We start from the raw sequence: 27,280 nt of genomic DNA, 5'->3' as shown, positions 1-27,280 counted from the left end.
GAGTTCTTATAAGTAAATCACTTCATGAGCAAAATCAGTTAACTGCAGACTCATAGAAGTATGTCCCTGTATAAATGATTTCTTACAGAATATCCAATTTAATGATATAAATAAAATAGAAAGAAACATTCCAGATGGGAAAAATATATTAAAAACAAAGGTTCCATGACTTACCAAATGGGAAAGTGCTGGTAGATAGGCACAATAAAAAAAACCACACAAACACACACACACACACAATTTCAAGCTTTCGCAACCCACGGTTGCTTCATCAGGAAAGAGGGAAGGAGAGCGAAAGATAAAAGGATGTGGGTTTTAAGGGAGAGGGTAAGGAGTCATTCCAATCCCAGGAGTGGAAAGACTTGCCTTAGGGGGAAAAAAGGACAGGTATACACTCGCGCACACACACACACATATCCATCCACACATATACAGATACAAGCAGACATACAGGGTTATTACAAATGATTGAAGTGATTTCACAGCTCTACAATAACTTTATTATTTGAGATATTTTCACAATGCTTTGCACACACATACAAAAACTCAAAAAGTTTTTTTAGGCATTCACAAATGTTCGATATGTGCCCCTTTAGTGATTCGGCAGACATCAAGCCGATAATCAAGTTCTTCCCACACTCGGCGCAGCATGTCCCCATCAATGAGTTCGAAAGCATCGTTGATGCGAGCTCGCAGTTCTGGCATGTTTCTTGGTAGAGGAGGTTTAAACACTTCACCATTAAGAAAAAATGTTGCTTCATCACTGAAAACAAGTTTCGCACTGAACGCATCCTCTTCCATGAGCTGTTGCAACCGCGCCGAAAATTCAAAGCGTTTGACTTTGTCATCGGGTGTCAGGGCTTGTAGCAATTGTGAACGGTAAGGCTTCTGCTTTAGCCTTTTCCGTAAGATTTTCCAAACCGTTGGCTGTGGTATGTTTAGCTCCCTGCTTGCTTTATTCGTAGACTTCCGCGGGCTACACGTGAAACTTGCCCGCACGCGTTCAACCGTTTCTTCGCTCACTGCAGGCCGACCCGTTGATTTCCCCTTACAGAGGCATCCAGAAGCTTTAAACTGCGCATACCATCTCCGAATGGAGTTAGCAGTTGGTGGATCTTTGTTGAACTTCGTCCTGAAGTGTCATTGCACTGTTATGACTGACTGATGTGAGTGCATTTCAAGCACGACACACACTTTCTCGGCTCCTGTCGCCATTTTGTCTCAGTGCACTCTCGAGCACTCTGGCAGCAGAAACCTGATGTGCGGCTTCAGCAGAACAAAACTTTATGAGTTTTTCTACGTATCTGTAGTATGTCGTGACCATATGTCAATGAATGGAGCTACAGTGAATTTATGAAATCGCTTCAATCATTTGTAATAGCCCTGTATTTAGAGGCAGCCTCTAAATATGTCTGCTTGTGTCTGTATATGTGTGGATGGATATGTGTGTGTGTGTGCGAGTGTAGCCGGCCGGAGTGGCCGAGCGGTTCTAGGCGCTACAGTCTGAAACCACGCGACCGCTACGGTCGCAGGTTCGAATCCTGCCTCGGGCATGGATGTGTGTGATGTCCTTAGGTTAGTTAGGTTTAAGTAGTTCTAAGTTACAGGGGACTGATGACCTCAGCAGTTAAGTCCCATAGTGCTCAGAGCCATTTGAACCATTTTTTGTGTGCGAGTGTATACCTGTCCTTTTTTTTCCCCCTAAGGTAAGTCTTTCCGCTCCCGGGATTGGAATGACTCCTTACCCTCTCTCTTAAAACCCACATCCTTTCATCTTTCCCTCTCCTTCCCTCTTTCCTGACGAAGCAACCGTGGGTTGCGAAAGCTTGAAATTTTGTGTGTGTGTTTGTGTGTTTTTTTATTGTGCCTATCTACCAGTGCTTTCCCGTTTGGTAAGTCATGGAATCTTTGTTTTAGAATATCCAATTTGTAACACCTAAGAAATATATGTTTATGAACTTTTTCTAACTTTGATATTTGCTGAATATGAATGTGCCAGAAATGTCACTTGCAAGCACTCATCTGACATTAGTGAATAGCAATCAATTATTTTAACTACTGTAAATATATGGAGTTCCCTGCATTGTAAGCACTGTGGTCGTAGTTTTAGATAATCTAATTTTCCTTTTACTTCTGGAACCACACTCTTATTTCTCACAAAGAAAGAAGCATGTGGTGACCAGAGAAGGAGGAGTAAAGATGGAATCTTAGTGCACCATTGTCTGTTATACGCAATAATGGAAACAGAATAGAAAAAAAGCAGTGACACAATCTCTCAATTCAGTATCAATGTCATCTTCCACTTTATTATTTATTGACCATTATCCTTGAATTGTATTAATCTTTAAAATTTATTTTTCTAATCCATATTATTCTTTCTTATTCCTTGGAGGAGAAATTGCTACTTATGAAAAATCAAGTCTATCAACTTCTCACATTTGTATTCCATGCTTAGACAATATGTCATACTCAATGCCAGTATATTTACTCCACTGAGAATTTGCAAGAAATTAAAACTTGTACCAGCTCAGGACTCAAATCAAGACACTATGATTTAGTGCATAGTACTTTTATATTTATGTGATGCAAGCATGTGCCTTAGTCTGTGGACTAGCCCTTTAATACAGGAACTTGTGATTTCCTCTCAACCAATCATTGGCAGAATGAAGCTTTGAATCAGTCAGTGGGGCATGGTTAGGTGTCTCAGTTGGAAGGAAGATATTCTGGTTTGAGTTCTGATGCAACATAAAGTTTATTTGTCATAAATGTTTGTGCATTAATAATAAAGATATTTGGCAATGCAGATGTAATATATTTACATTGTTACTAACAGTGCAAATTTTGTTTTTAGAAATAACCAATTAATTATCATTTTTGTGTAAATGTTTCATTTTGGAAATGTTGTGTTTTTATTCCCTTTCTAGTTATTAATATACTATCCCCTTAAGGAGCTGTAGAGACAAGCTGTTTGTTGATAGCTAGTGAAACAGGAGAAATTATTGTGCGAAAAAATTCATTGTTTATATGTTATATACGAAGACATAAATCAGCATGTACAAAAATACTGTAAAAATCTTTGACAACTGATGATAAATGCAAGTAGCATTAACAATGATCAAACAAAATTATTGTGAAAGGGAAGCTACTTTTAGAAAGTGTCAACCATTAATTTTACATGTACATAGTGTGGTCCATACATTCCTGGACTTACGTAATAACAAATTCAAAATAAGATGTATATATATTTCTTAGCTATCTCTTTGCTCAAAACAGAATCAATTTCACATAATACATTTCTCAGTATGAATTTTTAATGTCTTTGTTGCCCCATAAAAATATTCTTTGGCTGTTGTCTCTGCGATTCACTGCTGCTGATTAGCTGAAGCATAGTTGTTCATCATAAAGAATCACCAAAATTGAAAAGAACTGAAAAAGCTCTTATGATTCAAATTAGAAAGCATTAAAACAATTCTTAATAGAATTTCTTATGCACTGTTGTAGTTGGAGCTCTCATTCTTTGCGAACAGTGCCACTGTTTCTGCAAAGTACAATCAACATTTTCTTCACCTCCTATTTTTGAAAGAACAGTTTTATCAGTGTTGGTGATGTTTCATTGAACCATGCAGAACTCGCAACTTATATTTCAGCATCTTTATGTGTTGGTGTCAGATAAGCCTTCCACTGATGTCAAATTGGTGCCCACTGTTCTTCCTATACCTCCATCTCCCAACTCTGACATGTGCATAATGGGAGATCATTTCAGACATGAAAGAGAGAGAGAGAGAGAGAGAGAGAGAGAGAGAGAGAGAGAGAGATCTGTCTGGGAACTCCTGGACTGCACTGTGTATCCCACAAAGCATTAAAAGGCACAAAAAAAAAACTAAAAATGGAATGCTGCAGCCATAGTCAGTAGTCGACATTTCTTGTACATTTTCTGAGATAAGTGTACGTAAAAGCTACTGCAGATTGCTCAGTTAAATATATTTCAAATTGATACTGACTCAGGAAATTAATTGTAACAAGAATTCAAAAGTAATTTCTAGTGTCAGTCTCTGTTAATGGTGATAAATATTCTTCTGAACAAATTCTGACTTTTAAGTAAACAATTTCTTTCAAGTATTCAAATACAGTATACTCCCAATTATTTAATTAGTATGTAAGTGTCGGTGAAGCAAGTTAAAAGAAATCTGTAAAAGAAATGAAAGAAACATGTTGACATTAAAATAAAAATTAGAATTAATTAAAAGATTTAATAAGGGGAAAACCTGCTGCAAAACTAAGTGCTGATTATGATTTTGGAATGCACACTGTTTGGTGCATTAAAAGGAATAAGCAGAAAAAAAGGATGTCAGGAAATGTGATTCTAGTTCTGGACCACCTGTACAAAAAGCATGAGGTGATCTACTTTGATGAATTAGATGCTGCTCTTTTGCAATGATTTAGCTGAAACTGAGCAGAAGGTGCCATTGTCTCAGGTGCTATGTTTTCCCAAAAAACTAAATTTTTTTGTGAGTCTTTAGACTTAGATGGAGAATTTAATCTGGATGGCTAACCAGATTCAAGCAACATCATTCATAAACTTACTGTGCTTTTGAAGATGTTTATGAAGAAACATCAGATGCGTGGCTGAAGGTAGACACATGAACGCAACTGTCACCTTATGAGTTACACTGAAACTGTGACTGCAGCTTCACAATAAGCCAAAGAAGAGAATAGTGAATGTGAAATTGGGATGAAGACAGTGTCCTTGTCAGTCATTGTACCACATTGCAATGTGTTGATACTCTTATAGATTCTATGGGCCAGAGGGGGTTTCAGTACAGTGACATTATTGCTGCAGGAAAAATTCAATTGCAATGTGTTGATACTCTTACAGATTCTATGGGCCAGAGGGGGTTTCAGTACAGTGACATTATTGCTGCAGGAAAAATTCAAATTGCTGTGAAAAAAAAAGTCAACTCCTTTCAGATTCAGACCAACATCATAGACTGTTTTAAGAAACGAAAATCCCTACAGTACCTTTGCACAGAAATTGGATAAGCTTTTGTAGAAATAACAAATGTTTGAAAAGATCTCTATTTTCATGTTTTTCAATTACAGTGCACTTCCTTCCCCACATTACCCCTAATAATCAGGAGTATACTGTACTCAGTAATAGGAGTACCAAACTGTGCATGTGTTAAATAAAATGCTGATAAAAATTTTAAAATCAAGCAAATACTGTCAATGGAAGAAACACACTCAAGTTGTCTAGTAACATGTAGTTTTATATGCTGTTTTATGGTAAACTACTCTTTCATAGCAATAATGATATCTTGCAACATTTCTCAGCTGTGGTGAAGGCAAGGTAGTGTCTGCTGACCAAAAGGGGTGTGAGGATAAAAACGAATGCCTGGACAGACCATGTCAAAATGGTGGCACATGCATCAATGAAGAGCCAAAACTTCGTTATCAGTGCTTGTGTCCCGAGGGATACTGGGGGGAAAATTGCGAATTGGTGCAGGAAGGGCGAACTTTGAAACTTAGTATGGGGGCACTTGCAGCCATCTTGGTCTGTCTGCTCATCATCCTTAGTAAGTCACAAAATATTTGGTGATGAGAAATGTAGGAAAGTCCTTTTTCTTTTGCTCATGCGCATGGAAAGTACGTACTCATGTAACAGCCAGCAAATAATTTTGCTTGAATATTGGGAACTGTTTGAATGTCAGATTTGCTCAGCAACTTTAATGGAATTAAATGCCTTTATGTCTTGCACTGACTTTTTTGTATGTTTATGTAGAGGTCATTGCTTATTTCTGTACAGCTTCTTACATTTGTTTCACTATTTTTTATTTTTCTTAAACAGTGTTTAGATCTTGCATTTCAGTACTTTTGACTGCAAGGGTCAGTAAGGTTCTTTGTGCATGTAGTTATATTTTTTAATGTTTGTATGTGCTTGCTAGCTGTCCCACTGGATTCCGAATTCAGGGCAGAGATTGTGTAAACGAAGATGAATGTGAATGGAGGCCCTGCCTCAATGGAGGCCGTTGTGTTGACTTTGCTGATGAACGTCATTACGCCTGTCTTTGTCCTCCTGGTTTCAAGGGAATACATTGTGAACTGGAACAGCTTGAATCAGGAATAATTAAACCATCCACAAATTTCATCATAGCCATCATATCTTGTGTGATTCTCTTAATAAGTAAGTTTTAAACAATTTATTTTTATGTATCTTTGTAGATCATTCATGCATGAAAAATATCAGTTAATCTCTTGTCCCACATTTTGTTTTTATTTGTGCAGTGCATTGGTATTTTTCTATTCTATATTATTCTTAGGCAGTTGTTCATATTTGGATTCTATGTTGATGTAATGAATATCTAGAGTGAGCCATTATATAGTAATAATTATAGTAATAATTAATGCATGATTACTGTTATCCATTGCTGAATCCAATTGACATTCATAAATTTTGTGCATATTTGCTTAGAAAACGTTCAGTAATATCTTTTGTAGTTACTAGCTGTAAAGGTGTTGCTAATTGCATTCAGTTTTTCTATATATTTATATTTATCCATTTGTTTGTTCAAAACTGCAACAGATTTCTTTCTTTTTGGGTTATTTATCTTTTAAAAAGATAAAAGACAGAATTGTAAATGAAAAATTTTATGTCACTACTTTTCTGTTTTCACAATTAATTTCGGAGTGTGATTCACTGATAACGAATTGTTTAAAGTTAAGTTATGTGACAACTGCAACTTCTAGGACCAGTGAGATTTGTATGTCTAAGCATAAGAGTAAGCTGTCTTGTGGATTGCTGGTGTTACAATAATACTTCAAAAAAGGTTGTTATATTAACTTAAGTATGTTGTTAAATTAACCTAATTATGTCATGTATTGGAAAATTCGACTCGTTCCACATCATTACGAAATATCGTATTCATGATCCATGGAACTAGAATTAATCTAATCTAATCTTACTTACTTAATAGGTGGGAGATAATAAGCATAAAATCCAATAACAATACAAAATGACATTAATCTACCATTTGAATGTGTTCCTCATTCCACAATACATTTATATTGCAAGTTTCTGTCATTAATTGTATGTATTTACTCCCCAAAAGTGATGTATTTTGTGACGTAAAGCTCTGGACACATCATCATCAGTTTGAAGGACTGAATTATCTCTGATTTGTTCACTGCTGATTTATTTTGCTCTGGGACCCCCCCCCCCCCCCTTCCCCCTATGGAAAGCAATATTTTTGCCAGGTGACTATCTGAGGCATGATAATTTATTCCACTATCAGTTTCAACCTAAGTAGCCATTTTAAGCAGGTCTGTGACACCTTGATAAATTAATTAGTAAAGTTAAAAAAGTCAAAAATGAATTTCAAGAACATGTAATCCACACACTAAGAATGATATTAAACTTACGAGCAGTAAGGCATCCTATGAAAGTTTAACACGATTCTTATTGTGAGAATTGTACACTTGATTAAATTCATTTTTTTAAAAATTGGTGTATTAATTTGTCATGGGATTGCAGAACCAGTTGAAAATAGCCCTTTAGGCTGTAGTCATCAGTGAAAGAGATTATCATACTTCAGGCAGATGGTTAGCTAAATTTTTATCTGTCCATAATATATGATGACTAAAGTGAAAATATTTGCTTTGGTTGATCACTTTTCCTTCTCCTTATTTTGGGATCTTGTTCAGCAGTGAGTATGGTGTTCTGCTTTCTTCATTTTGATTAAATATGTTTAATTCCTTCCCAATATTTTCATTTCTCTTCCTATCTAGTAATGTGTAGCCAGCTGCTGTTCTCAGAAATCTCATCTCTGTATGTTCTGTGCTTTTGATCTGTAATTTAATAACCCATATACCAAAATAGAGGGTCTATACAAGGGCGATGTACTTGAGGACAATATTATGGAAATGGAAGAGGATGTAGATGAAGATGAAGTGGGAGATACGATACTGCGTGAAGAGTTTGACAGAGCACTAAAAGACCTGAGTCGAAACAAGGCCCCCGGAGTAGACAACATTCCACTAGAACTACTGATAACCTTGGGAGAGCCAGTCCTGACAAAACTCTACCATCTGGTGAGCAAGATGTATGAAACAGGCGAAATACCCTCAGACTTCAAGAAGAATATAATAATTCCAATCCCAAAGAAAGCAGGTGTTGACAGATGTGAAAATTACTGAACTATCAGTTTAATAAGTCACAGCTGCAAAATACTAACACGAATTCTTTACAGACAAATGGAAAAACTAGTAGAAGCCAACCTCGGGGAAGATCAGTTTGGATTCCGTAGAAACACTGGAACACGTGAGGCAATACTGACCTTACGACTTATCTTAGAAGAAAGATTAAGGAAAGGCAAACCTACGTTTCTAGCATTTGTAGACTTAGAGAAAGCTTTTGACAATGTTGACCGGAATACTCTCTTTCAAATTCTAAAGGTGGCAGGGGTAAAATACAGGGAGCGAAAGGCTATTTACAATTTATACAGAAACCAGATGGCAGTTATAAGAGTCGAGGGACATGAAAGGGAAGCAGTGGTTGGGAAGGGAGTAAGACAGGGTTGTAGCCTCTCCCCGATGTTATTCAATCTGTATATTGAGCAAGCAGCAAAGGAAATAAAAGAAAAATTCGGAGTAGGTATTAAAATTCATGGAGAAGAAATAAAAACTTTGAGGTTCGCCGATGACATTGTAATTCTGTCAGAGACAGCAAAGGACTTGGAAGAGCAGTTGAATGGAATGGACAGTGTCTTGAAAGGAGGATATAAGATGAACATCAACAAAAGCAAAACGAGGATCATGGAATGTAGTCGAATTAAGTCGGGTGATGCTGAGGGAATTAGATTAGGAAATGAGACACTTAAAGTAGTAAAGGAGTTTTGCTATGTGGGGAGCAAAATAACTGATGATGGTCGAAGTAGAGAGGATATAAAATGTAGACTGGCAATGGCAAGGAAAGCGTTTCTGAAGAAGAGAAATTTTTTAACATCGAGTATAGATTTAAATGTCAGGAAGTCATTTCTGAAAGTATTTGTACGGATTGTAGCCATGTATGGAAGTGAAACATGGACGATAAATAGTTTGGACAAGAAGAGAATAGAAGCTTTTGAAATGTGGTGCTACAGAAGAATGCTGAAGATTAGATGGGTAGATCACATAACTAATGAGGAAGTATTGAATAGGATTGGGGAGAAGAGAAGTTTGTGGCACAACTTGACCAGAAGAAGGGATCGGTTGGTAGGACATGTTCTGAGGCATCAAGGGATCGCCAATTTAGTATTGGAGGGCAGCGTGGAGGGTAAAAATCATAGAGGGAAACCAAGAGATGAATACACTAAGCAGATTCAGAAGGATGTAGGTTGCAGTAGGTACTGGGAGATGAAGAAGCTTGCACAGGATAGAGTAGAATGGAGAGCTGCATCAAACCAGTCTCAGGACTGAAGACCACAACAACAACATACCAACATTGGTACTCCATCACTTTATTGTTTAAGCAATATATCTTTATGCTATTTTTAAAATTCTATATTTCAATAGTTTAAGCAAAGTATTTTTCTGCTACTTCTAAAATGCCATTTATTTGTGTTACATACAAACTGGAATTACTTTAGTTATCACTTGATACACAAGTGAGACAATGTTTAAGTTCAGGCTTATCCTCTGAGCTACTTGTGCGAGTGCGAGTGAGTTGGCTCGCACTCATGCCTTGGCAGTGAACAACCTGCTGGCTCATGGTGAGAAATGGGGAGGGGGGGGGGGGGGGGCGGAGTCAGAACAAAGCAGCTCGACACCTGAAACTACAATTACCAATTACTAATGTTAGTTCTATGGAGATGTATTGCTTCACTGTGGCTAATTAATGCTGTTAGTGGCAGATTGATTTCCCAGGACTGATGCATTGATGAGAAATGACAATAGGAGCCATTTAATTGATGAGGTGAAGAACATGTGACAGCTAAATATGAGACATGTATTTCTTGAGATTGTTGCAGCCTTATGATGAATGTCATTTTTGGACAAAGTAAATTGACATCATCTTTATTCACATGTTAAAAATAAAAACACTAGGTGTCAATGAATTCTACTTCTTTAGCTTTTCTCTAAAGCATCAATGCCTGGCACCACTTTCTGAGCACATCTAATTTGAAGATAGGTGAGCTTCTGTCGGTGAGTTTTGTTTTCCTCACTGCAAAAAGAAGTTGCTCGCACAAGTATGTAGGGCCAAACATTGATATAATCATGTAAATTTACAATGAGAAAAAATTTTATATGAACTTACAAACTTATTTTATTATGAGATGTATCATGCAACTGATTTTCACACTGTTGGTTTATAAGTAATAACTGTAATTAGCCATCCCACAATGATGTCAGGTAGATACTGATGTGTCTGACCTTTGCTATGAAGTTCCTAATTCAGCCATAATGCTCCTTTTCACCAATTTCCAAAGAGCTGACTCCACTCTAAGCACCACGCCATTAAAGATGAGTATAAAGGTTGCATCTGCGGCTATGGTGAATGTAACACATGGGCATTCCTGTGAAGACAGTGGCACAGTTTGCACTTCCCCTGCACTGCACAATGACATCTGACTAGCACACGTTACCACATGCACTCACATCCCAAACTGCAAGCGAATGTAATAACCCATGGAGAGGGTAAAGCAGCAGAAGGGCGAGAGAGTGAGTCTGGAGGAGAAGATAGAGAGAGGTAGGAGGAGGAAGAGGAGGTGGATGGAGAAAGGGAAGAGGAGCTGATAACCATATTTAGCAATTATGAATCATTGCCAGCTTTGCTAGTAAATATATAAAATCACTGTCACCGTTAATCTGGTCTGCACCCATTAATATAGTCCCTTTTAAATGATATTCATTCCCAAAATCTAGTTCAGTGGTAGACGTGTGGTATGTGGATAAAAATATTTCTTAACTCTAAGACATGCCAGTGTCAAAGAATGAAGTCGTAAGTTGCCTCCTTGAGAAAAAGGTTTCACTGTACCGCCTCTGCATTCAACTACCTTGTAATATCACACCGTATGCAGTGTGGAATCAAGGATAGTTGTTAATCACCATATAGTCTAGAAACATGACAGTCTCTGGCTGCCAAAGCTAGACTGCTGAGCTGGGCAGTCTGGTCTTGGCAGCAAGAGACTGTTGTCCTGTTTGTGTGGGCTGTATTTGTGTGAGTGTTATATCTATTCTGATGAAGACCTGTCTGGTCAAAAGCTTTGCTTGACAGTCTTTTTGTTGTTCCTATCTGCAACTCAGCATCTCCGCTATATGGTGAGTAGTAACAATCCTTTTCATAATATTGTGTACAATGTGACATAGTTCGTAGTAGTCATTAACCTTCATTATGCAGTTTGGTGCGTTGCTACTTGGACAAGAAAACTATGATCACAGAGAAGACACTGAAAACATGTAGTGGTAGGTTACATTGCGTAGTTGCTTCATTTGGGCTCATGGTACACTACTGGCCGTTAAAATTGCTACACCCTGAAGATGATGTGCTACAGATGCGAAATTTAACTGACAGGAAGAAGATGCTGTGATATGCAAATGATTAGCTTTTCAGAGCATTCACACAAGGTTGGCGCCGAGGCGACACCTACAACATGAGGAAAGTTTCCAACCGATTTCTCACACACAAACAGCAGTTGACCAGTGTTGCCTGGGGAAATGTTGTTGTGATGCCTCGTGTAAGGAGGAGAAATGCGTACCATCACATTTCCAACTTTGATAAAGGTCAGATTGTAGCCTATCGTGATTGTAGCTTATCGTATCGCGACATTGGTGCTCATGTTGGTCAAGATCCAATGACTGTTAGCAGAATATGGAATTGGTGGGTTCAGGAGGGTAATGCGGAACACCGTGCTGGATCCCAACGGCCTCCTATCACTAGCAGTCGAGATGACAGACATCTAATCCGCATGACTGTAACAGATCGTGCAGCCACATCTCAATCCCTGAGTCAACAGATGGGGACGTTTGCAAGACAACAACAATCTGCGTGAACAGTTCGACGACGTTTGCAGCAGCATGGACTATCGGCTCGGAGACCATGGCTGCGGTTACCCTTGATGCTGCATCACAGACAAGAGTGCCTGTGATGGTGTACTCAATGACGAACCTGGGTGCAAGAATGGCAAAACGTCATTTTTTTGGATGAATCCAGGTTCTGTTTACAGCATCATGATGGTCGCATCCGTGTCTGGCGACATTGCGGTGAATGCACATTGGAAGTGTGTATTCGTCATCGCCATACTGGCGTATCACCCGGTGTGATGGTATGGGATGCCATTGGTTACATGTCTCGGTCGCCTCTTGTTCGCATTGATGGGACTTTGAACAGTGGACGTTACATTTCAGATGTGTTACGACCCGTGGCTCCACCCTTCATTCGATCCCTGCCAAACCCTACATTTCAGCAGGATAATGCACGACCGCATGTTGCAGGTCCTGTATGTGCCTTTCTGGATACAGAAAATGTTCAACTGCTGCCATGGCCAGCACATTATCCAGATCTCTCACCAATTGAAAAGGTCTGGTCAATGGTGGGCGAGCAACTGGCTCGTCACAATACGCCAGTCACTACTCATGATGAACTGTGGTATCGTGTAGAAGCTGCATGGGTAGCAGTACCTGTACACGCCACCCAAGCTCTGTCTGACTCACCTACATCTACATCTACATTTATACTCCGCAAGCCAGCCAATGGTGTGTGGCGGAGGGCACTCAATGCCCGGGCGTATCAAGGCTGTTATTACGGCCTGAGGTGGTTGTTCTGGGTATTGATTTCTCAGGATCTATGCACCCAAATTGCGTGAAAATGTAATAACATGTCAGTTCTAGTATAATATATTTGTCCAATGAATACCCGTTTATCATCTGCATTTCTTCTTGGTGTAGCAATTTTAATGGCCAGTAGTGTAGAGTACTGATTTGACAGAATAACCTTTTCAATATAATTTTGCTTTTTTAAAACTTTTTGGTGCTTGCAGTCTTAGGGAGTAAAAATGAATGATCTGTCTGGTTAGTTGTAGGATGTGGACATTCCAGCTGATTACTGGTTCCCCATGAAAATAGCAAACAGTTTATGTTAAAATTACAGTGATTTGAAGTTTGGTTCATGTACTTGTTACAGCTATGTCACGGAATCTTCTGATTAAGTTGGAGATCTGGGAATTCTGCAGAGTAACCAATCTGGTCTTCATAAAATTACAAAGAGATAGAATGTACCTTTAAGAGATGAAATTCTGACATCACAAATAGACACACTTAAAAACAGAAAAAGTATTTCTAATTTTCAGAACTGTAAGTTCCCTCCAAGGGAGGGGGGCGGGAGACTAAATGATCTGCTCATCCCTTCCAATCTTCTGACATCCCCCTTTCATTCCCAAGAAAAGGAATTAACAATTCAAAAAACTAGGAATAGTTTTTTAAGCTTTTATGTTTGCCTATTATTGGTACCAGAATTTTGTCACCTGAAGGCACTCTGGCTTCCACTAATTCTACAGTTTCTCAAGTGAATTCTCTTACTGATGCAATTCTGGCCTCACCTATTTCAAACAGAAGACCTATTTATATGTGTGATGAAGTAGGTGGTATCAAATGGTGTACAACATCATTGTCAAGTGGTACACATGTACTTTTTATTACGTACCGTGTCTCCCCTTCCTCTTTTTCAGAACAGATATTTGTGGTCTGATTTTGTTGGTTATTTATAGAAAGATTAAGAGATAAGGTATGAAAAACAGTTGTTATTATGTGTTAGAACTGCTCAGCTGTGAATATTACTGCAAATAAGCTTTGGTAACATGAAGGTATGTATGTATTGAAGGGCAGTATCTCATATGCTGCAGCTGTCCGTTCATTTTTTGCATTGTAATTACTCACTTTATTCTTCCATCACAGTGTAAGATTTATCTAAGTCTTTCAATCAAGAATTTGCAATATTTGGATAGTCTGTTATTCTGACTAATAATCATACCACTTATCTCTCCTATTTCAGTATTGGTCCTAGTCTTTGTAGTATACAACAGACGCCGTGAAGCCCACATAAAGTATCCAGGACCAGACGATGATGTCCGTGAAAATATTATTAATTATGATGATGAGGGTGGTGGAGAAGATGACATGACAGCTTTTGACATCACACCCCTGCAGATCCCTATTGGAGGGCCAATACCTGAGATGACTGGAAAGATGCCATGTAAGTAATAGACTGAAACTTTGTCTCTTCTTTCTGTTGCACAACAATTAAGGTAATTGTTGCTGCATACACCCCAAAACAATTAATAATGTGTTACAGTAATGTAGATGAATATAAATTTTATGCAATAAATTGATGTCATGATGAAACAGAGAGCAGCTGATGAACTGTGGATATTGTTGCAAATATCTGAAGCAGGAATAGTTCAGAGTACTCTGATATACCACTGATTTTGTTGTAGGTTCTAAGAAGATTTGACAATACTCTGCTGCCTTTTCTTTTTTAGCTTTTACATTTTTTTACTGTATTTCACTGTTCAGAGTAATGAAACAAAGAAGTATGTTAGTTAAAGGCTCTATGGGTGGTACTACAGAATGTATTCATTTAACATGATGAAGTAAAATAAAGCATCACAGGTATAACATTCAGGTTAACACTCTTTCTAAGGATATCAAAAGTCGTGACTGAAATATCGTAATATGGATATACTTTATCTACGGCTTTTAATCTAATCATCAAGAGTACTGTATGCTAGAGGCAGTGAACATTGCCAATATTACCATGTAAGTACAACTGGCAAGCCTGAAGTCAGACAGAAGTGAATGTTTCTCAATAAAAAGTCAGCAGTACCATGTGATGATAATTTTTGTTGGAATCAAATTTTCATAGTCAGGCAGTTTGTTAGTTATTCACATGTTCCACATGAATCATAATTGCAGTCTCAATATGGTGTGGAACATGACAATTTAAACCATAATACACTTTATCTGTGAAAAATATAGCAACATTCAGAATGTTTGTCCTCCTTTACATTAAATGTAAGCATATAGTCTCACACACACACACACACACACACACACACACACACAATGTTTTATACTTAACCATGTTCAATCACACTCATGTTGCTGCACATTCAGAGTTCTCCTATGAGGATGAAGGGGTGTGATATAGTTTGTTTGACATTAATTTAAGCATCTTTTACATTTTTGTCATCACAGGGCAGATGATCTGGTATTTTTATGTCTAAATACTACATTTTTTCTACCTGTTATTATGGATACGTGATGGACTGTGTAGGTCATTTGTCCTTCTAGTAATATATTTATGAACTTTACAGTTCTTTTTGAATACTGAGTGTTGACAACAAAGTTATAAGGAAGTAAATGTGTGAGCCTATTGTCAATATGCCCAACTGTTTACAAAGTTGTCTATTAGATGTTCTAGAGTGGACACCACATATGTTTCTAATAAAATACTTTTTGGGCCAGTTTTTTTCCAAATATTGATGACATTACAGTCACAAAACTCAGAGATAGTGAACAATGCTGAAAATACAGTCATCGTTAACTGGACTGTACTGAACAGCTACCAGTGCAGAATAATAAAGATAATGGTTTACAGAATATTTAAATATGAACACCCATGCACTGAATAATAATAAGACAGTTGTGATGAAATTCTTCTTACAATACAATATGGCATAAATATTAAATCACTGTCTAAAGTTGAAACATCTGATAACCATAAATTTTTAAGTATTGTCAAGGATGAACATCTTACACAAACAGAGCACATTAGCTATAACTGTGAAAACATTAACTGTCATGTTTACATGTTAAAATACCTCACACGTAAGTCCTCTGGTCCTAGAACAAATCACCTACAGATTAATCCACTCACATTTGCAATATAGGATGAAATGTATCATGAGGCACCCACAGTTTATGTGCACAGGGTATTCAGGCTTTAGAAGAAAACAGCTAGAAAAACTGCTATTATAAGTAAACATCCATCCTATAGCAACTATTTCATGAAGCATAATTTACTGACTGGTACTCTTTCTATGTTCATAAGACAATTATGTTAGTACAAGAGACTGTAGAAAAGGGCATACTGAATGGAGGTGTTCACCTTTCCAACATGCAAGCCAGATATCATCATCATAGGATACTGATGAATAAAATAGCAACAGATAACAGCCCACTTGCTGCTAGAAGATAATTCTGTAACAGGTTGCAAAATGGTCAAAAGCAACTCTGTGGGAATCTTTTTAAGAGTAGAGTGAAACAGTTGTTAATTTGAAGAGATTTTTACTCTCTCAAATATTTCTGAGCTCCATTATCTGTAGTTCTATTTTTGTGTATTTTCAGTTGCAGTGACCCTATATCAGAGGTGGTTAATATTTATTTAATAGTATCTACTGTCTTGCTCTTTGTGTATATATATTATATTTAGGGAATGATATTGTTGTTATAAATGTACAAAAATGATTATGACCAAGACTGTAAAGTTAAAATGGGCATATTAAAATTATATTATGAATCTCAGCATTTTGGTCATGTAACATGTTATTAAAATATATTACCAGTTACTTCTTTGTAGCCATCATCAGATCTAAAAATTTAGCAGCAACATATTGGAATGTAGTCATACTTGCTACTCACCTGTGTGTTGCTGCTAATTTTTTAGACCTGATGATAGGTGCAAAATCAAAACTGTTAATCAGTTTTAACAGAATATAATACGACCAAGACACTGACATTTATAGGGTCACAGATCTTCGCAGAAGGTCTCATTTCATGAAAAATTATTACTCCTCAATCCAGAGTTTTCTGATAATGTGACACCATAAGACATTAGTAAAATGTAAATAGTAAAAGTAAGACAATTTTTTGTCATTTTCAACTCCAAAGTCTGCTATTACCTTAACACAAAAGCTGCAGAGCCTAGACATTTAAGAAAAGCTATAACATGTGATTATCAACTGAGGACAACCCAGGAGAATTGCCCCAGTTTAATCCATGTACCACTGAAAAGATGAGTGAAATAAGTGTAAATGTCAGCAGTATTGAGAAACAGCTTAAATTGTTTAAACTGAACAAAGCTCCAGGACCTGATGGAATCCCTGTTTGATTCTATACTGAATTTGTGGCTTAGTTAGCCCCTCTTCAAACTATAACCTATCATAGATCCTTTGAACAAAAAACTATGCTCTGTCCTTGGAAAAAAGCTCAAGTCTCACCTGTCTACAAGAAGTGTAATAGAAGTGATCCACAAAACTACCATCCAATATCCTTGACATCGATTTGTTGTAGAATCTTAGAACATATTCTGAGCTTAGACATAATGAGATACCTAGAACTGAGTGATCTCCTCAGTGCCAACCAGCATGGATTGTGGTAACATCCATCTTGTGAAACCCAACTTGTAATTTTCTCACATGACATACTGAAAGCTTTGGATCAAAGCAGTCAGGTAGTTGCAGTATTTCTTTATTTCTGAAAAGCATTTGACTCGGTACCACATCTACTCTTACTGTCAAAAGTTTGATCATATGGAGTATCAAGTGAAATTTGTGACTGGACTGAGGACTTTTTGGTAGGGAGAACACAGCATGTTATCTTGGATGGAGAGTCATCATCAGATGTAGAAGTAACTTCGGATGTACCCCAGGAAAGAGTGTTGGAACCCTTTCTGTTCATGCTTTAAGTTACTGACCTCTTTAATTGTAACATGAGGCTTTTTGCAGATGATGCAGTTATCTATAATGAAGTACTCTACGTTAAAAAAAGCTGCATAAATATTCAGTCAGAATTTGCTAAGATTTCAAAGTGGTGCAAAGATTGTGACACTTGCTTTAAATGTTCAGATATGTAAAATTGTGCACTTCACAAAATGAAAAGCATAGTAGCCTGTGACTATAATATCAATGCGTCACTGTTGGAATCAGCCAACTCATACAAGTACCTGGATGTAACAGTCTGTAGGGATATGAAATGGAATGATCACATAGGCTCAGTCATGGATAAAGCAGGTGGTAGACTTTGATTAATTGGTAGAATACTGGGGAAGTGCAATCAGTCTCCAAAGGAGATTGCTTACAGACCACTCATGCGACTCAACCTATAATATTGCTCTAGTGTGTGGGATCTGTGCCAAATGGGACAACAGGGATACTGTACATATACAGAGAAGGGCAGCCAAAATGGTCACAGGTTTGTTTAATCCGAGGTAGAGTGTCAACAGAGACACTGAAGGAACTGAACTGGCACACTCTTGAAGACAGACATAAATTATCCCATGCAAAATTTCAAGAGCCGGCTTTAAATGGTGACTCTAGGAATGTACTACAATCGCCTACCTGTTGGTCACGTGGGAATTTTGAGGATAAGATAAGATTAATTATTAGCAGACACAGGGGCATTCAGATAATCATACTTCATGTGCACCTTCGTACATGAATGGAATGGGAAAAAACCTAATAACTGGTACTACAGGATGTATCCTCTGCCATGCACCTCATGATGGTTTGAATAGTGTAGTTTTAGTTGGAGATATAGGTTCTTATTAATATAAGTGACCAGGATTTTAGAACATTCTATTTCATCTACAACATTATGGAAAGGATAAATTGTTACTCACCAAATGGTGAAGATGTTGAGTTGCAGATAGGCACAACAAAAAGACTGCAGATAAAGTACACTTTCGGCTGACACATGGCCATTGTCTCTGGCTGCTGTGGCATACTTAGTGAGCCAGAGACAGTGATCATGTGTGTGTGAGTAGTGTTTGCATGAATGTATGTGTGTATGCTGTCTGATTCATAAGAAGGCCTTTTGGCTGAAAGCTTATTTGTTTAGCAGTCTTTTTATTGTGCTTGTGTGTGACACAGCATCTCCACTATGTAGTGAGTAGCAGTCTATCCTTTTCATAATACTGTCATTATTCCATCCTGGATGTACCATTGTTCTATTTCATCTACAGGTTTTGTGCCAATCCATTATTCTAACAGTGTGGTCAGTCCTAGTATATTACAGGACTTCATGAATGTGCTTAATCTAAGTTCCATAACAGCTCATTTGCAGAGAAACAGTTACTAATTTTCAAGATATTTTAAAGTAATGAGGTATCTCAGTTAGGCTTGATTATAATACTTGCATGATCACCAAAGAGATCTATATCTGCTTCTTTGATGTACAGTGGCAGATCATTTACCTATAACAAGAATGAGAACAAAAGCAGACCCTGTAGTGTACACCTACAGAGATCATTCCTCATTCTGTAAAAGCTGTTTCTTTGCTTACATACTGAATTTTCTTAGCATCACACCAATGAACCGAAGTCTGGCACCTGCTTTACCTATAACAGAGCTGGTGTGATCGTACCACTTCGTATCTACACAGAATGCTGCACAAAGGAGTTTGTTTGTATCAGATGACTGATTCCTGTTATAACTCGCCGATATTGTAGTCATGAAGTATGACATTTCTGCTTTTTGTGAAGTGTATAATTTTACATTTGTGAACATTTAAAGCTAGTTGCCAATCTTTGCACCACCATGAAACCTTATCATAATGGCTGTATATTTGTGCACTTTTTTCAAATAGTATGTCATTATAGATAATTACATCATTTACAGAATTTCTGAAGTCAATGTTAACATTATCTGTCAGGTCATCAATATACATCATGAACAACCAGGGTCCAATTTATTTTCATGGGACACCCCGAAGTTACTTCTACATCTGTTGATGACTCTCCAACCAAGATTACATGCTGCATTGACCCCACCAAAAAATCCTCAAGCCTGCCACAACTTTTGTTCGATACCCATAGGATCACACATTCATAAATAAGCTTTGGTGTGGTACTGAGACAAATGCTTCTCGAAGGTCAAGAAATACTGCATCTACCTTGATCCATAACTTTCAGGATGTCATGTGGAAAGAGCACGAGTTTTTGGGATCCTTGCTGGGTGGCATGGATTTGTTCATTCTGTTTGAGATATATTGTTTGTTTAAGCTCAGAATATACTCTAAGATTTTACAACAGATAGATGTTAATGAAATCTGCAAATAGTTTTGTGAACCACTTCTGTAGCCCTTCTCATGGGGTTGGCTTCTGCCTATGTTCCACCCCCCCCCCCCCCACCCCCTCCCTCTTGGAATTCGCAGTATACTATCATTAGAAGGGGAGCTAATAAATGAGTCAGAAATTCATGATCATCATGCCCTGGTGCCATGTTCAGTTTAATCAATTTCAGCGCTCAATGCCACTGACCCTAATATTCAATATCCTCATCTTTGCAGTAGTGTGAGAGTAAGCTGGGGCAGTTCTCGTGAATCCTGCTTTGTGTAGGACTACTTGAATGCAGAGTTATGCATTTCTGCTTTTGCATTTTTATTCTCAATTTCAGTTCATGTGTCATTACTGAGTGTCAGGGCACTAACGCTGATGTCAGTAACAGCGATTACATATGACCAGAATTTCTTTGGGTTTTGAGGTAGGTCTATTCTTGGCAAACAGAAGACATTTAATGATAAATTGTTATTAAACACTGATAACAACTCATTATTCAAATGTTATATGTAGAGATACATCGCAGATTTTCTATGACTGCTTATATAATAGATTTTTAGTCATTTACTTAAAAGTTATTCAGTTAAAATATTTTGCTTATATTAATGGTATCTCAAACCAGTTCATGAGCATTTTATTAAATTTTCCTTGCAGATTCACATTTTCCAGTGCCTCCTTTGGGGTCTGAGCCAAATGTCGGTGTCTTTATTGAAGAACACAAGAAGCGTGCTGATGCAGATCCTAATGCTCCTCCATTTGATGACTTGAGGAACTATGCATATGAGGGAGGCGGTAGTACGGCAGGCTCTTTATCATCTTTAGCATCTGGTTTGTATCAGTTTATTCTGTTGTTATTATCCAATATTCTGCTAAATGATGTATATCTTGGCTTATACTAGTTAATGTGAATACTGAGCAATTGTTTTGAATGAAGAAGCCAACAATTTACTTCTAGTTACAGCTGCAAGATTACATTCACAATTTTTTACTGTCACACAGTTTCCGTTGCTGACAGCAACGGAAACTGTATGAGTTCAGATCGTCATGCATCTTCCATGTAGTGTATATGAAGTGTTAACAAGGCAGCTTGTCCCTTTGACTACTAGACGTGTAGCTACAAATTGAAACACTGAAACTCTTGCTACAAGTTTCCTATGAGAAACTGGGAAGAGGGGGTGGTGGGACAATATGCAGTTAAGAGCTTTTTGTTGTTGTGGGCAATGGAGAGGCACCAACAGCACCAAAGGACTGTTATTTCAAGTGTGGAAATGGAAGCAGGTTTAGAGAAACAATTTTATGTGGGACACATTAATATCTTATAGGAAACAACCAGATGGTGACAAATGTGTTGATTGTTCCAAATACATACATCTTCATTTCATTCACACTTATGATATCATGAAAGGAGCCATTTTGAACCCATCAAATGCAGTTATGACTCATGGTAATTCAGTAAGTTTACTACTCCATTTCTCGGATCCCCAGATTCTGTGATTATTTTTAGATGTAAACCAGCTCTTGTAGAGGAGCAAGACAATAAAGTAGACACCATGAGTTTAACAACAATTTGCACACTCAGTGGACCAGTTGAAGTTACTCAAAATTGATGATGTAGTTAGTACGTGAATTTGTAGTCTATTGATATGAGAACAAATGGTGTTTGGGTTCACGGAGAGAGCAGTCAACAATGAAGTTATTCTAAGAAATTACCTACTACACATTCCACATTTGCTGTGTTTTTTTGCAGTAGCTTGGTAGGATGTACTTTGTCTGAAAACACGTTATGGTTTATGTTTGACATCTGGATTGTATGCTGCTTGGTGGATTACTGTTGGAGTACAAATTCTCAGTTAATCCTAGGATATTTTCTGACACCTATCACTGCTTTCACAACTAGCAGTAATGCGTATACGTGTATAGTCCCATCTGCATCATCGTTTGAAGTCTGTATCAAACTTAGATCCTCCTATAACAGGCTGGGCAAGTCAGTTCAGAATTCAGAGGTGAGAGGAAGGCAAGGACTTTCCACCTCCAATTGAGCCACACCTAGTAAAACACTGTCATATTCAAATGTACATTTGGGTTGAGGGCAGCTTAATCATCTTACTAGCTGACAAACATGGCATTGCTTGGGTATTCATTTTGCCAATTTGCTATTAGAAATGAAAACTGAACTTTATTTGTAATGTAATATAAAAAAATCATTATTATGTATTCATGAAAACACCTATGAGATCATGCAGTAGATATGATGTGAGACAATACCAGGCAGTTTCTGTATGCTGGGCACAGCTGCTTTGTGTGTCTACAATGTGATTTTTGTAAACGTCTCTATGCAAACGCCTTTCTATTGCTATATACATGGTTGCTGTTTTTGCCTACAGTTGTTTGTGCTTCACAGTTGAAAGCTGTCAGAAGTTCTGCCAGGTGTCAGGGATTTCCTTAAGGGATTTCCTTAAGTGAACTCAACTGTAGGATCATCTTAGTGGTAAAGAATACATGTATTAAAACTTAATGCACAAGGCAGCAGTTTTCACAATCACAACATTGATGATGTCATATCTCCCAAACTGTAATAAGTAGGAGGTTCTTACCCCAACAGCAATTGTTGCCTAATAGTAAGGGATTTGTACACAAGATTTGGTTGGAATCAGTCCACTGGTTTAGGAGGAGATGTGAAACATATATACATGTTTATAATATGTATGGGTCTGCATCTTGGTTCTAAGTGGGCAGTTTCACCTAGTTTTGGGATACTACATTCAGAGGTTCAGCCTTATTAATGAACATTCAGAGGTTCAGCCTTATTAATGATCACCACTAAATTGTCTGTGTGCATATAAGGGTGTAGAAGAACTGTCTGCCTTGAAGATGCCCACTATTCATGTGTACCTGAGTACCTGCTATTATGGTTAACATTGAAACTTTAAGTAAGCATTAGCACAAAGCAAACTGCGTGGATATAGGTAGTTTTTAAATGACTTGCTGAATTGTCCCTGTATTAATTCATTTGATTAAGTACCTTAGTAATTAAAAACTTGCCATTATAAATAAGTTTAAGAAGGCCTCATTCATCATGTAATTCTTGTAGGAATTGGTTAAGTTTTGTAAATTTGGATCCATATATTTGTAAGTGGAAGGAGTATTAAAAATTTAGCAAATAGGCTGAATCATAGGACCAAGCTTATGTAATGTCATCAGTTATGGTCTTCAGATACATGAGCAAGAGACAAAAATATTAAGATATTTTATAATGTTATATATACTTACTTCCATTAAGCATCTAAAGCAGACTTGTAAATTATTTGTTTCAGGCACTGATGACAATGAGCAGGACTTTGATTATTTGGGTACATGGGGTCCACGGTTTGACAAACTGGCTGATATGTATGGACAAGAAGGTGAAGAAAGTGAAGAAGAACAGTAAAGGGAAGCTACAGTCCTCCACCAGTCATTTTTAGCAGAGTCTGTTAGATATTTACTGCAGTGCAGGTGGTTTGAACACCTCATTTTGAGGTGAGTCGAAACAGAAGCATTTATCATGTGCTGTAGACAAGAACTGTGTTGGCACTAATCTGATCTCGTTGGTAGGGAGAATCTGAAGCCCTAGTCTATCCCTGGCACTCTATTCCTTTTACATGGACCTGCCCTGTGCCAGATATTTACCTCAACTCAGGATTTGCAGATTAACTCACACTGTTATAGTATCTTATATGAAGCAAAGAATTTGTTCATGTAGAGGTAAGCTTCCTCTTACTGAACAACATGGACTGTCTAATTCCTGTTCCTCATAGGTCACTATCCCAGAAACTGGCCTAAAAATTCATACTTTTGATATAAGAAGAAGAAAAAGATGAAGTCAATTACTTCGGGCATATAGAAGAACTGATTTCAGGGGGATAAAGTTTCAGTCTCAAAGTTCGTGATGCAGGCCACAGGCCTTTTTCTTGGTAGTATACCTATGATGCTCCTAGGCCTTTTTAAGTGAGATTATGTGAAAGTAATTTTAAGACAAATAAGACTGTAAAGGCCCACAATCAACGTGAGTCTCACTATGCTGTGTTCTTGAGTATAGGATGAGCACGATGCCAGTATTTATAAACAAGTGTACATGTATTGTTCTCTTAATGTGAATCAATTGTAACTGTGAATGTTTTGTACATAGTTGTCATAGAGTAGAGATGAGTTATGTAACTGTGAAAAAGTTTGTCCTGTACTGTAGATTATGAACTGTAAATAGGTTGTCATTGTGTTGTAATGTTTAAAGTACAGTATACTAAGCCAAGGATTAGTAATTTATTTCATGTTTACATTGTAATATTATGGGCTCAACTTGAAAGAAGGCTACTGTGCTCATCTTTCCTCCAAGGCCACAGTTTCTGTGACATTTCTGTATGTGTATGATTTGTATTTGTTCCTGTTCATATGAGCGTGGATGTTTGAGAGTGTGTGTCAGTTAAAAAAAGTCGCAAGTGGCTGTTGAGCGTTGTGCCATTCCTCAAGTAAGAAAGGACTGGATAATTGAGTGTAGTATGAAAGATATATATAGTTTGATTGTCAGCATACTAGCTGGAAATAAATCAAAAAGGTAGCTTGGAGAATGTATTTATTATTCTTTTACCCTTCTTCTTTTGGCATGAAATTATGTCAATTATGAGAATGTGTAGTGTAAACTCACAGAAAAATCACATTAATGTTTTGCACTTGTGTATCAATTTGTAGTGTTAGTCATATTTTAATACATGTACAATGTAAAATACTTTGGTCTTCATTCAAAATGTATAATTCTGTGCATCATCATACTTACGTTGCGAAGGTGTGATTGTTTGAGTAAAGTGTGTAACTTATTTGTGTGTTCAAGACCTTAGTAAGGAGATTTATTTGTACTTTAGTTAATTAATTGTTCTAGTATATTTTAAGCTCTGTAGCCAAAGTAATCATTTCAGTTTTGTATTTCTTTTTGTGAGTCATGCCATCCTGATAATTGTTTGTGTGTTTTTTTTTTATTTTTTTATTACTGTATCAGATTTTGTCATATTGAATAATTAATTGCACCAGTTCATAAAATGGTAATTTTTTTTCTTTTTTCATTTCTGCTATTGAAGTAGTACTCTTATGTAACTGCAAGCAGTAAACTGCCTCATACATTCAGTGTAGCAGCTGAACAAAATGAATGGTAAAATCTGTATGTGATAAATATTGTGACTGTGCTGTTGATGAGTTCATCAACGGAAAGTGGCCACAGGACAGTTCTCCTGTTGGAGATCTGGTACATGTTTTCAATTTCTTATACTAAACAGGACTGACAGTTTTTTAAGAGTTAATTTTTCTATCTTTATGGTGATGAATGGGATACTTTGTACATGTTAAAGATAATGCTCAAAAACAAAAGCTCTCCAGTACTCTGTAACTTATGTTGCAAACTCTAATGGGGTAAACTTTTTTTGTTCAGAATAGTGGTGTAATAATAATTTGTACATGTAGTATCTGAATATTTCTATTGTCTTGCATTGTTGCTTCTACAATCGTTTTTTTTTTTTTATTTTGTCAACTTTTTACTGATATCGCTTTTGTTTATAAGATTGCAAGAAATTAACATATACAGCTTCAGTAAGCACAAAATTGGGAAAATTATATTAAAAAAGCATTTGGGATTATTGACCATATGTTAATTAAATATAATTTCACATAATAAATAAAAATCCAGTAACTGAAACAGGCAATCAGTTGTCTGAGGCAATTAGTAATAAGAGAATATGTAACTGAAAACCCTGATATCTAGATATTGTGTCAGGCTGTGACAATTGGCTCAAATTTCTAGAGAAGTTACATCAGTATTAGTGCTAATGAAAGCCTTCTGCATGGCATGGTGTGTAAAATAATGTGTGAGAAAGCAAGTAACTGTGGTTCATTTTCATGACGATATAATGTAAAACTGCAGTTAAAGGCATGTAATCTAAAAGCTCAAATTGTCACTGCCATTACAGAATTTAATGAACATTTCTACCACTTTGATTCAAAACACAGTGTAAAGATCGAAATGAAAAAGAAGTACATCTATGTAAATTTTTGGGCATAGTTCAGCATGAGATATTCAGATATTTTTTAATCACTGAGAGAAGTAAGGAGGCAGTACTCTGCCTACATAGTGACAAGAAAAGGAGATTTTGTACAATTTTGAACTAATAGGGAAGCCACATTACACTCCTCATTATCACCATTATCACATCAGACATTATGATTGTTTCTTACATGAACCATGATACACTGACTGTGGGTTAATTAAAAACCACTAAATTCTGTCTTTAATGACTTTTGAGACATACTTGTTGTTTTATTTTTATTATATTTATATAACTGTAAAATGTGTTTCTGTAGTGCATATTGAAAAAATGATAGATTTGTGACTAATGTGAACTCAGAGGTTGTGGTAGCTTGCTGATAGTTTTCTGAAAATATTTTATTTATGGACATACATTTTTGCATATTGTTTAAATATTAATATTGAAAATCAGCAGTTGGACCAAAAATGACACTCATCCTCTAAAACTAGCACCGGAGAGTTGGAAAAAGTTTTTTTGTATCTGAAGTCATTGAAACTTTAATTGTATTCCAAAGCATAAATTGCAATGTGTGAAACTGAAAATTAACCCAGAGAAGTGGTTCAGTGTGCGGTTACAGTATTTGTACCTTCATCTACATTGTTATGTATTGGATGTGCATGATATTTTTTGAATTTCATTTCTAGAACTGTATGCTGTAATTTCATTATGTGAGCAAGGTGCAAGCCAACATGACAGAACCTTAATCCCTGAGCTTGCTATGTTAATTGTGTAATTTTTCATTGCCAACTGAAATCTTGGAATAATAAAGTGTAATTTATAATTTTGATTGTTTTATTTAACCTTAGATTTCTCTCGATTTTTGAGAGTGCAGTACTTCATATTATAACAGAATTATTTGTGTTCATGAGAGAGTAATTATCAGCATCTCCTTTGATGTCTTTTTCATCCATTTGAGTTAGCAGTCCTTGATGTTAAGTAACTTAATCCATGCTCCCTTGTTTTTAAGTTTTCTGTATAGTTTTATGGTACAAGCAGTACCATCAGTGTCAATTCAGTGCAGAGAAACGATTAGTAAATCTGGTTTTTATCTGATTATTGGTAGACTTGGTCAGTACAACTTGAATCACAGTAA

At 36.9% G+C, this 27,280-nt stretch overlaps 1 protein-coding gene across 1 annotated transcript in view; it reads left to right on the top strand.

Moving 5' to 3' along the window:
- LOC126483649 (neural-cadherin-like) overlaps positions 1-26,968 on the top strand; it is a 263,505-nt gene extending 236,537 nt beyond the window's left edge. Inside the window, exons 23-26 of the mRNA XM_050106709.1 lie at positions 5,332-5,573; positions 14,021-14,221; positions 20,738-20,911; positions 23,398-26,968. Of these exons, the coding sequence (XP_049962666.1) occupies positions 5,332-5,573; positions 14,021-14,221; positions 20,738-20,911; positions 23,398-23,510 (730 nt within the window). The 3' untranslated portion in view covers positions 23,511-26,968. The remainder of the gene's footprint in view (positions 1-5,331; positions 5,574-14,020; positions 14,222-20,737; positions 20,912-23,397) is intronic.
- Positions 26,969-27,280: the final 312 nt, after the last annotated feature.

The sequence above is a fragment of the Schistocerca serialis genome, chromosome 6, assembly GCF_023864345.2.
Source record: "Schistocerca serialis cubense isolate TAMUIC-IGC-003099 chromosome 6, iqSchSeri2.2, whole genome shotgun sequence".
Classification (NCBI taxonomy): domain Eukaryota; kingdom Metazoa; phylum Arthropoda; class Insecta; order Orthoptera; family Acrididae; genus Schistocerca; species Schistocerca serialis.
The sequence above is the reverse complement of the archived record's forward strand: the minus strand, read 5'-3'. Positions and strand labels throughout refer to the sequence as shown.